The 12,317-nt window shown below is 42.1% G+C and overlaps 1 protein-coding gene across 5 annotated transcripts in view; it reads right to left on the bottom strand.

The window, feature by feature from the left end:
- Positions 1–215: 215 nt before the first annotated feature.
- Positions 216–12,317, bottom strand: part of LOC141080440 (coiled-coil domain-containing protein 63-like) — a 93,579-nt gene continuing 81,477 nt past the window's right edge. For all 5 annotated transcript variants that reach the window (XM_073565659.1, XM_073565657.1, XM_073565661.1 and 2 more), the window contains 5 exons: positions 11,602–11,825; positions 11,220–11,294; positions 9,624–9,813; positions 7,158–7,352; positions 216–423 (listed from right to left, as the gene is read on the bottom strand). In XM_073565659.1, coding sequence (XP_073421760.1) covers positions 296–423; positions 7,158–7,352; positions 9,624–9,813; positions 11,220–11,294; positions 11,602–11,825 — 812 coding nt within the window. In that variant the 3' untranslated portion in view covers positions 216–295. The remainder of the gene's footprint in view (positions 424–7,157; positions 7,353–9,623; positions 9,814–11,219; positions 11,295–11,601; positions 11,826–12,317) is intronic.

Genomic DNA, 12,317 nt, shown 5'->3' with positions numbered 1-12,317 from the left:
GGCTTTCAAGCCTATATAACTTGGAGTAGGACAACTTGTATAAAAAGAATGATGTGATCAAAATACTCATTTGCCTAATAATTCTGCACACAGTGTTACATTGGTATTGGAGTGATGTCTTCCCTTTTCTGCTGCATGTAAATAGTGTCAGCAATCTGCTGATGGATGCAGGGCTGTAGTGAATAAATGTAGGATTTACATTACGGACACATGAATAAAGGTATTTAATATTACTTATTTATTGCCTCTTGATGTTAACACGTCATATTTTTCAGGCTGTGCATCTTATTAATTTTTATTGCCTCTTGATGTTTCCACATGTCATATTTTTCAGGCTGTGCATCTGTCTCTTTGTCTTAGTCTTCTTTTCTCTGAATATCACTTGATTCAGAACTTTTTCCCGTAGTTCTTTAAATCCCAGAACTTTGCAAATGAAAAATGTACAGAAAACAATCATTAATGTAAATAATATACAATGATTTCCATCCCCAAAGTCTTGCTCGTTTAGACATCATAATTCTGAGCAGTAACCAAACAGGTAGGTGACAAACCCAGTGAGATTGAGATAGACTGAGAAGGGTGATAGCTCCTTTGGAGCCAACCACTGAGCTCCTGTAGATAGAGTGAAGGAACTACACAATTAAGGCTTCAAGTAGGATTTACCGTCAGTATTTAATATCCATTGGATACATTGCGGTAAGTACAGTATTACGTTAATGTTTTGAGTGAAGAACCTTCATCAGACGTAAAGGCTATGTTCAATGCATAAAGGTCAAAGGGGTCCAGGCTGTGGGGTGGGATTCCTTGAAACAGGGACAGCCAGGATCCAGCTGTATTAAGGCCTATATGTTGTATATGCATTGAACTTAGCTTATACGTCTGTTGAAGGGTCTTCACCTGAAATGCTAACGTAATATTCTACTTACCGCAGTTTAACTAATGGATGTGAAATACCGTCAATAAATCCTATATGAATGTAACCCCAGTGGGGGGAGACTGGTGTAAAGAAACCAAGTCTGACAGGAGGAGAGAGTATCAGAGAAAATGAGGACTGTCATACATTACTGGAAAGAGACAGCAGTGAACCAGAAAGAGAGCATCGAGTGCAGACTGATAGTTCTGCAGCTCCATGTGAGAGGACAGTGACTCTTGGAGCTACACTACAACTGCAAAGCAGCCAGGTTTTGTAGGGTTGCCCACCTCCTCCTGGCTTCCCATCATGGAGAAGAACTCGGCCTCGCATCCCTAAGCAATTAAATCCTGAAGTTTCAGGCTGGAACCCTGTGTGACTGTAGAACTGCCACATCGAGGAATGCGTAGCTTACTGGGACTTGTGGTTCCACTGAAGACAAGTACATTTATGGGAAAAAGTGTTCACTCCCTTCCTGATTTTCTATTCTTTTCCATGTTTGTCACACTTAGGCTAGCTTCACACTAGCGTTTTTGAGCGCGGCGATGGCCTGCGCACGGCCGCCGCTAAGCCCCGCCCCCTGCCGCACCTCCGTCGGTAGCTCCGCCTACCGGCGCATGATGCTGCATGCGCCCTGCGTCCCCTATCTTTATCACTGGGGGTGCAGGCCGTGCGCAGTATGCGTTTGGCGGCGCATGCGCCTTTTTGACGGTGCGCCGGGGCAACCAAACTGCAGCAGGTTGCGTTTGGCGCAGGTCGTCGCACCGTCAAAAGGACGCATGCGCTGCCAAACGCATACTGCGCACGGCCTGCGCCCCCAGTGATAAAGATAGGGGACGCAGGGCGCATGCAGCGTCATGCGCCGGTGGGCGGAGCTACCGGCGGAGGCGCGGCAGAGGGCGGGGCTTAGCGGCGGCCACGCGCAGGCCGTCGCTGCGCTCAAAAATGCTAGTGTGAAACTAGCCTTAAATGTTTCAGGTCACCAAACAAATTTAAATATTAGACAAAGATAATACAAGTAATCACAAACTGCAGTTTTTAAATGAAGGTCCTTATTATTAAGGGAGAAAGAAATCCAAACCTACTGGACACTGTGTGAAAAAGTGATTGCCCCCTAAACCTAATAATTGGTTAGGCCACCTTTAGCAGCAGCAACTGCAATCAAACGTTTGCGAGAATTTTAGCCCACTCATCTTTGCAGAGTTATTGTAATTAAGCCACATTGGAGGGTTTTTGAGCATGAACTGCCTTTTTAAGGTTATGCCACAGCATCCCAATCAGATTAAGGTCAGGACTTTGACTAGGCCACTCCAAAATCTTAGTTTAGTTTTTCTTAAGCCATTCAGTCGTAGACTTGCTGTTGTGTTTTGAATCATTGTCCTGCTGCATAACCCAAGTGCGCTTCAGTTTGAGGTTATGAACAAATGTCCGGAAATTCATCTTCAGGATTTTTTGGTAGATGGCAGAATTCATGGTTCCATTTAGCACAGCAAGTCTTCCAGGTCCTGAAGCAGCAAAACAAGGACCATCACACTACCACCACCATATTTTACTGTTGGTATGATGTTCCTTTTCTGAAATGCTGTATTACTTCTGCATCAGATATAATGGGACATAAACATTCCAAAAAGTTCAACTTTGTCTCGTCAGTCCACAGATCAGTCCACAGATCCCAAAAGTCTTGGGGATCATCAAGCTGTTTTGTGGCAAAACTGAGACGACCCTTTATGTTCTTATTGCTTAGCAGTGGTTTTCGTCTTTGAATTCTGCAATGCAGGCCATTTTTACCCAGTCTCTTTGTTATGGTGAAGTCATGTAAACTGACCTTCACTGAGGCAAGGGAGGCCTGCGGTTCTTTGGATGTTGTTGTAGGGTATTTTTATACCTTTAGGATGAGTTATCACTTTGTTCTTGGGGTAATTTTGGTCGCCTGTCCACTCCAGGGAAGGTTCACCACTGTTGTAGATTTTTGCCATTTGTGGATAATGGATTTAGCTTCACAATTTGCTTTATAACCTTTTCCAATTACTTTGTTTCTCATTTGTTCCAGAATTTCTTTGGATTGCGGCATGATGTCTAGCTATTGAGGACCATTTGATGTCACGCACAGTGTAGGAAAGACTAAGTGCAACACGAAGGTATGAGGAAAAGAGAGCCCAACACTATTGAAGGGGGGAGTGGAGACCCCTAGGCATCCTGAGTCTAAGAACTTGTGTGTTTGAAGCGCGCCCAGGTGCTCTGCAATTCAGTCCAAGGTAATTCCCTTCAATGGGTATACCTATTTGTACATAGCTGCCATTTTGTACTAATGATTTTACCAAAGTTAAAATAAAAATCATTTTATCCTTTGAGCGGATTTCCCCATTTTTTGGAACATTCTCCAGGTTTGCAGAGACTAATCCGTGCTCGGATTGCATCATGCCAACAAAGAAACAGTGAGGTGAGCTGAAATAACTCCTGTGAGATCTAAAGTCACCCTGTCTGCCCTAAACATCCCTCTATACAGTGGGGAAAACAAGTATTTGATCCCTTGCTGATTTTGTAAGTTTGCCCACTGACAAAGACATGAGCAGTCTATAATTTTAAGGGTAGGTAAATTTTAACATTGAGAGATAGAATATCAAAAATAAAATCCAAAAATTTACATTGCATAAATTATATAAACTCACTTGCATTTTGCAGTGAGAAATAAGTATTTGATCCCCTACCAACCATTTAAGGGGGTTTTACACTAAGCGATATCGCTAGCAATATCGCTAAAACGTCACTGGTTTTGTGACGTTATAGCGATATTGCTAGCGATATCGCTATGTGTGATACTTACCAGCGACCGGCTCCCCCGCTGTCCATCGCTGATCGCGCGAGAATGCCCGGCTCCATTTCTCGTCGGGCGCTTCCTGCTGAGACTTCCTGCTGTGACGACGAGCGACGCTGGACGCGGGCGGGAGGACGCAGGATCGCTGTGTGTGAATGGTAAGTATCGTGCGCTGCGTCGCTGCTGCATCGCTGTGAGATCTTTCTGTATGAAAGCTCACTAGCGATCATTTAGCGATGCACCAGCGATCCTGACCGGGTCGGATCGCTGGTTGGATCGCTGGTGCATCGCTAAATGTAAAAGGGCCTTAAGAGTTCTGCTCCTAAAGGCCATGTAGACACTTCTAATCAAGCCGTTATCTGCACTAAAGACAGCAGTCTGACAAAGTCACCTTTATAATAGACTCCTGTCCACAGACTCAATTAATCAGTCAGACTCTAACCTCTACAACATGGGCAAGACCAAAGAGCTTTATAAGGATGTTAGGGACAAGATCATAGACCTGCACAAAGCTGGAATGTACTACAAAACCTTAAGTAAGATACTGGGTGAGAATGAGACAACTGTTAGTGCAATAGTAAGAAAATGGAAGAAATCTGGGGCACCATGCAAAATCTCATCTTGTGGGGTATCCTTGATCATAAGGAAGATGAGAGATCAGCCTAAAACTACACGGGAGGGAACATTTTAATGATCTCAAGGCAGCTGGGACCACAGTTTCCAAGAAAACCATTGGTAACACATTACGCCAGATGAGACAGAAATTGAGGTCTTTGGCATTAACTCAACTCGCTGTGTGGGAGGAAGAGAAATGCTGCCTATGACCCAAAGAACACCGTCCCCACTGTCAAGCATAGAGCTGGAAACATTATGTTTTGGGGGGCTGTTTCTCTGCTAAGGGCACAGGACTACTTGGCCGCATCAGTGGGAGAATGGATGGATTCATGTACTGTAAAATCCTAAGGGACAATCTCCTTCCCTCCGCTAGGATATTAAAAATGGGTCGTGGCTCGGTCTTCCAGCAAGACAATGACCCAAAACATACAGCCAAGGCAACAAAGGAGTGGCTCAAAAAGAAGCACATTAAGGTCATGGAGTGGCCTAGCCAGTCTCCAGACCTTAATCCCATAGAAAACTTATGGAGGGAGTTGAAGCTCCGAGTTGCCAAGTGACAGCCTCACAATCTTAATGATTTGGGTTAGATCTGCAAAGAGGAGTGGACCAAAATTCCTCCTGACACATACGCAAACCTCATCATCAGCTACAAAAAACGTCTGACTGCTGTGCTTGACAACAAGGTTTTCTGCCACCAAGTATTAAGTCTTCTTTGCCAGAGGGATCAAATACTTATTTCTCACTGCAAAATGCAAATAAATTTATATACTTTATACAATGTGATTTTTCTGGATTCTATCTCTCAAAGTTAAAATTAACCTACCCTTAAAATAGGCTGTTCATGTCTTTGACAGTGGACAAACTTACAAAATCAGCAAAGGACCAAATACTTATTTCCCCCACTGTAGGTTCTGCACCTATTGCTGAGCAGGAACTTAATCCCTGCCTGACGCTGACGATAAGCCCTACTTAGAGATTGATGAGGGGAAACACTTGTCGATCACCACTACCACTAAAGACAGCTGGGATAGATGAACAAGAGGAACTCCGTTCTTGAGTAGACTCAGAGATTTAACAAAGACATACTCCCGCAACACTAAAGATGAAGATAGCCGACTGCTATAGCTCCAAGCCTCAACAGAGGGAAATGAAAGTGTCACTGACAACTCCCAGCAGCAGGCTGGGAATCTATAAACAAACAGGTCCAGGTGTGTCAATTAGAGCCAGAGAAAGGTTGCCACTGGGTCAAAGAGTCAGAAGGGTTAAGAAGGTGTCTGCTAGATGCCGCCTCTGACATAGCCGTGACATTTGGTCTACTTCATTTTGTCAAGCAGGTCCTATTTAAGTGATTTCTTGATTGAGAACAGGAGTGGCAATATCCAGCCATGACTGTAGCTAAGGAATTTGAGCTCAGCTTCCCAAAGATGTGATAAACCACAGTTAAATCACAGATTAAGGGAGGGAGTCAATCACTTTTTCACACAGTGTACTGTAGGTTTGGATTTCTCTGTCCCTTAATAATAAAACCCTTCATATAAAAACTGCATTTTGTGTTTACTTGTGTTATCTTTCTCTAATAATTTAATTTGTTTGCTGATCTGAAGCATTTAAGTATGACAAACATGCAAAAGAATACGAAATGAGGAAGGGGCAAACACTTTTTCGCACAACTAAGAGCTATCTATAATGGAACATTTCTGGGACTTGTGGTTCAAAACTTGCAGTTATAATAGGACCAGCTGTGGATGGAATCTTGTTCCTATGCATTACATGAACCAACGGATTCTGCAAAAGTGCCATCACCCATGGCAACCAGGCTCCAAAATTAAACTTTGTTTTTTCCATTGCTGCAGCCATTTATAGTTTCATCTGTATAAGTTAGCTGTGTGCTTTTTACAATTTAAAAGAAAAGTGTCATCCTAACATTCAGGCTAACTGCAAAGTCAGATTGTGTAATACTATTTGTTTTATTTTTGCTTGCTATTCCCCTTACCATATTCATCATTTTTCAGCTGGTGGCATGAGGAGGGGCCTTCAGCAAAGGTATAAATTTAATCTGTATTACTTTAAATTACAAAAAAATTGTGCTGACAGGTTCTTTTTAAGACTGGAGCTACATGGCGACTTAGGTAAACACCACAGAGGCAAGATATTGGCACGTCATCAGTAGAGTTAAGTGAATTTTTGAAAATTCAGTTCCTATTATGATCGGCGACAAATATGGTTTTTGTAATATTCGCTGAACACAGCCGAACGTCATTGGAGTCAATGGGAGTGCAAATGACTGAATATCAAACATAAATTTGGCACGAATATGGCACCAATCTGGCACGAATATGGCAAATTCAGATTCAGCGACCGATTCCAAACATATTCGCTCAACTCTAGTCATCAGTTCAAAAAAGTAAGACAGATGAAAATCACCGGAACGGTGACGCGGAAGCAACAGGGAATTAGCCATTGAATATAAATAATACTTTTAACAACATTTTCTGCTTTTAAATTCTAAATACCTTTGTAATTTGCTTTGTGGTGGTGCTGTGGGGGGAATTGAATGCTCAGCTTTTTGATGGGGTCCTCACAGCAGGACAATTTGGATTGAGTTTATTATAATCTGAATTTTAAATCCCTTGCTTGGGCCATTCCTGATATGTTTATCCTCTCTTTGTGAGCGTCTTCAATATTTGTTTATTTTTAATTGTTTTCAATTATTCTGTTACAATGTTTCAAAGACTTATAAAATGTATTCTTTATCATTCAGCCTATGATTATTAGTAAAATCCAAGCATTGCTTATGATGCAATATATAAAACTTACCAGTGTCATCAGTGACTTTGATCGTTTTTGGCATGGATGGTAAAGAAATCTTCTTGTGACCCAAAATACAAGACACCTTAGACGGGACCAAAGTGGAGCTAATAGTGGTAGATGAAAGACTCCCTGGAGCCACATCACGTAATGCACAATAACTGTGGAGCTGTATTAGTTTGTCCATTTCCATTTCCAAAATTTCTAAGAAAAACATAAAGAAAAATTCAAGTCACACTTTTTTTTAAATCAAAATTAGATGTCATAAATGCAACATCCATCATGTGCTGACAGCCAGAGACAGTGACTGAAAGCTTGTTCCATGGCACAAAACAGATAGACAAAGCTGCCACCATGGCAGAGCAGCTGGTACTGAAAAAACTGGAGCAAGCGGTGAGTCCCATTACTGGACACAATCTGCAGCTTGGTGACCTTTACATAGGAGTCCATGCATTTTAATGTGCCAGAAACACTGGATTTGTGAACAAGTTACAGTTTTAGGATAGGTTCACACAAGCTTTTTTTCAGTCCAAAGGTCTACAAAAAAAAGGACAGCACAAGAACCGAGCTTATTCAATGGGGCAGTACAGTTAAGCGATTTTTTTTCATGGACCGAATCCATGTATGAAAAAAAAAAGTAGTATGTACTAATTTCATTCAGATTCACCCTTTGAATTCTATGGGTGTGCAGAAATAAACAGATCCCATATGAAGCCACAGTATACCATCCATTTTTTTATGGATACATTGCAATTCTTTAACATAGGAAACTGTACATGGTCCTATAAATGGTTAATAGCTGCTGCTGTAAAAACCTATTGCACACAGATGGCACGGGAGAAAAAAATTGTTGAAGTTTTCTCACGTAAACCCAGTTGAGGAGGCACATAGGGCTTGGTACACGAGTAGCAGGCATACGAGGTGCGTCTGACAAGTTGCTTCCTAAATGTTGCCCTGGCTTTCCGCTGCATCACTAGGAAAGATTTAGTACTGGCTTCCTTACTGTTAATGGCAACATGGTTTCTCCAATTCTATGCAAACAAAAATTAAAGGGACTATGGCAGCAGGTTTTTGCTACCTTATCTGACAGCAGCATAATATAGGCAAAGAGAAGCTGAATCCAACGATGTATCACTTAGATTACTGGGTGCAGCTGTTCTGAAACATTCAGAGTTTTTAGATTTAGAATGAAGCAGAGCTGAGAAAGCTAACCCCACCCACAGTCCAGCAATATTAATCTTGTAGTGATAAATGTTTCACAGTTAGTAAACTACAGCATGCACTTTGACAAGTGACACATCCCTGAATTCTGTGTTTCAGCCTCTATCTCCAGCTGTCTTGAGATTAAATAGCAAAAACCTGCTGACAGATTCCCTTTAATTTCTAATGATGCAGCAGAAAGCCAATGCAACATTGAGGAAGCAGCTTTTCAGGGGCCCAAGAGGTAAAGGAGGCCCACTTCTACCTCTGTAAGGGGTCACAGAAATGGTTTATGCCCTAAACACATCCCGGTTCTGAATGTCTTACTTTGAAAAATACTTAATGTACTTAATGCTGTTATATGTATATTATTGTTCAGGGAAATCATAGTAATTAAGTTAGCCCACTAGTGGGGGCATTTTAGCACACTTAGTTTAGGATAGGCAACTGTTAACTTTAGAGGGGCCAACTGTGCGTAAGCCAACAAGTTCGCAGCATTTTAGGCAGTAGGACCAGGGAGCCCAGACAGTCCAATAGGGCCTTAGAGCCCAGGCCACACAATGGACCACATAACGTTCAAGATAGGAGCCCAGTCATTCAGGGCTTGGGACCCGAAGGCCCCAGCAGCAGAGGATTGCAGAGCAGCACCAAGATGTGGCAGCTGACTACATGGGCTGATGCCCTTATGTCTGGGGTGAAATGGACAGGGAAACTCCTGAAGGTAGTTAAGCTGGACAGAAGGAACATTGCAGTAGCGGACGAGTCGGTACAACCCGGGAGCATTCTAGAAGAAGTGGGGAAAACCACAGGAATAGACAAAGATGCGTACTGTGATGTTCCCTGTGATGTTGCTGTAACTGAGCTGGACATACTGCGAATGGATTCAAGTAAAACTGTTTGTTACAAGTTTAAACTGGACTCTGTCTCTCTTTGAATGATACTGACAGGAGTGAACCCACCACAGATCAGAGGAGACCCTGGTGGTTCAGAAGGCATTAAAGAAGGTACGTTGCAAAGGGGACATTGTATGCATGTGACGGGAGACCAGGGCGTGATTGAGCAATCTATGTCAGCCACGACTATGGCCCTAGCACCCCTCACACCTCCAAGGCAGGTGTAATTGTATGTTGGACTGCGAAGGGCCCATATGTTGTTCTTGCACCTGGGCCTCTTCTGTCTGCGTCCGATTCTGCTATAATATGGGACAAATGATTCAGCAAATCCTTTATAGCGTCTCACTTTCTTCAGTAGGGTCGTATATTACACAATACTTACTGAAATACTGTAATTTCTCCTGACATGTGGATTTGTCAAATCTGAGCTTCTTCTTCATTGATGATATGTCACAACCCAGATTGTTCACCAAATCCTCAGCGGCCGATGTTATTAGTAATAGTTCTCTACTCATTTCGCTGTATTTAATTTTATATTTTTCTGTTGTTTCAGAAATGTTCTGCAATTTTTCCTGCAAGAATTTCACATAAGAAGAAGAGATATGAGTCGGTTTATCAATAGAAATGAGCTTCCTAACATGAGTCACAAATCCCTGGATTTTAGAACAGCAGGAAGAGTTTTTCACATGTTGTCATTGTCTGAACCACTCCCAAGAAAGAAAGCAGTATTGCGGTTTGTTAAGACAGTTGCAACACACAGTGATACAAAGATGAGGTAGCAAAAATCTGCTGACAGATTCCATTTAACCTTGTAATCTAATCTGGAAATACATAATTCAAATAGGGCTTGGGAGAAACCTTGGAAGAAAAACTTCACCTATGAAATTATTCCGCTAATACAATTTGAAGATGGCACCTTTTTCTGGGCTAATGGAATATGTCAGCAGTTTTTTTCTATTTAATCTGAGAGCTTCATGATGTGGGGGCTGAGACACTGATTCCAAGGATGTGTCACTTAGCTGTGTGCTGTAGTTTCGATATAATCAGTATTTTATCAGAAGGAGATTATGATTAGATGACTTGTTGTCAAGTGCAGGCCAGTCAGGCTAATCTGTGTAATCCCGCCCTCACCACTGATTGGCAGCTTGCTGACAATGTACGGTGTACAAAGGGATCAGCCAATCATGGGTGTGGATGGGGTGATACAGAGCTCAGAATACTGTACCACTGTTACACCTACAGCAGAAAAAACAGGGATGCTGAATATCCAAATATCTACTAAGCCAGCATGGAGCTGTGTGTAGTGTGATAGCCACTTCCTTACATGTTTTACCATGTCACCTCTGTTTTAGTCCCTTCTTTTTATATGTCTTTAATTCCCCAATTATATAATTTATTAAAGGATATATTTAGACGGCATTAATGTCTGGCATTTTCTCTTCCCCCCTCTTTGCTATACAATTTTGTGTATGATTCAGGCACAGGATTTTGACTACATTTTTGCCCTGTATGATTACTACGTTGCACAATGCAAAATCTTGCAGCAGGGTGTGGATGCTATAATAACCATCATCTGCATCAATCAACGGCCCCGGGGCTGGTATATCAGCAGTGGACATCAGCATGGACTAGCGTGACTGTATATAGGGCGCTGGATGCGGCACTACCAGGAAGGAATAGCTATCAGTATACAAAGGTGCTTTCTAACACAGATCTAATACCACTATAATGAAGCTTAAATCGGGCAATCATTTGTAGGTCTATGAGTGGTGGAAGGTAATGCGCTACTAAACCCATCCAAAGAGCGGTCTGTGACAGACAAGCCACAATATCTGTTCCTTCTGAAAAAACAAAGCATGATCCCGTCATATATTGAAATATCGGCATATCCATACCATTCCATACTGACCCTGAGCAGTCTAGCAGTCTAGTTGGAGGGAAGAGACCCCAATAATCCTCCATAATAACAATCTCTTACCTCTAATTCCTTCTGCCTGACGAGTTGCTCATCCAAAAGGTTTTTGTTGCAAGATTCCAAATTTAAAATTTCATCCTAGATGAACAATAAAAACAAGAAGAATGAGTAGATATTCACACAATGGCAGGAAGAGTCATAGAATGGTAGAGTTGGAAGGAACCTCCTGGGTCATCGTGTCCAACCCCCTGCTCAATGCAAGACTCACTAAACCATCTCAGACAGATGTCTGTCCAGCCTCTGTTTGAAGACTTCCATTGAAGGAGAACACACCACCTCTCGTGGCAGCCTGTTCCACTCATTGATCACCCTCATGCACAAAAACAATGTGAAAAACCCCCAATAGTGTTCCTGAAAGAGGTGACACTGGTCAGACAACTCTCACCTCAGAAGATTTGATGTCTTGTTTAATCTCTTCCACTTCATTATTCAGTTCGGTGACGTATGTAAAAAGTGAGTACATTTTCATGTCATTCAACATATATCGCTTTGCCATCTTGTCGAGGTCTACATCCTGTTGTCCAAATATATGTCTTAGCCTCTCACAGATGGAGTTGTAGTTGTCAATGATTCCCTGTTTGTGCTTTTTCACTTCTTCAAGTCTTTTTTCTACAAAAAGATGTACAGTTTATTACTGAACCAAGACCTAGCATTGTATTGGCCTATTGGTCATTTTCAGTATTTTTCTCAATATTTTCAGGCCTGTCTGAGATCTCTACTTGTAGAGTCGAGTGAGTTATAGGATCTACCAGAGGGGCACAGCAGCTGATATTTTATGCACTCTTAGTTTGGCTGGCCCTATAAAAGTAACCGCAGCGTCAGTTGCAACTTATCATCTACTCCGTTGCTTTATGAAGCAGCGATGCACTGCTGTTCTCATGATCATGTGGGCAGATGATAATTAGTGATTTGGAGACAACATTTTAGAGGTTGTTCTTTTGGAATATAAAAATGTAAATACCGTATATACTCGAAAATAAGCCAAGATTTTCAGCCCAAAAAATTGGGCTGAAAGTTTCCCTCTCGTCTTATATTCGAGTCATATACAAAGGGGGGTCAGAGGGGGGGCGGGGGTGTCAGGTCATACTTACCCGTCCTCAT

This window comes from Dendrobates tinctorius, unplaced genomic scaffold, assembly GCF_039654945.1.
Source record: "Dendrobates tinctorius isolate UK_male_01 unplaced genomic scaffold, ASM3965494v1 ptg000016l, whole genome shotgun sequence".
NCBI lineage: Eukaryota > Metazoa > Chordata > Amphibia > Anura > Dendrobatidae > Dendrobates > Dendrobates tinctorius.
Note: the sequence above shows the minus strand (reverse complement) of the source record. Positions and strands in the feature narration are given on the sequence as shown.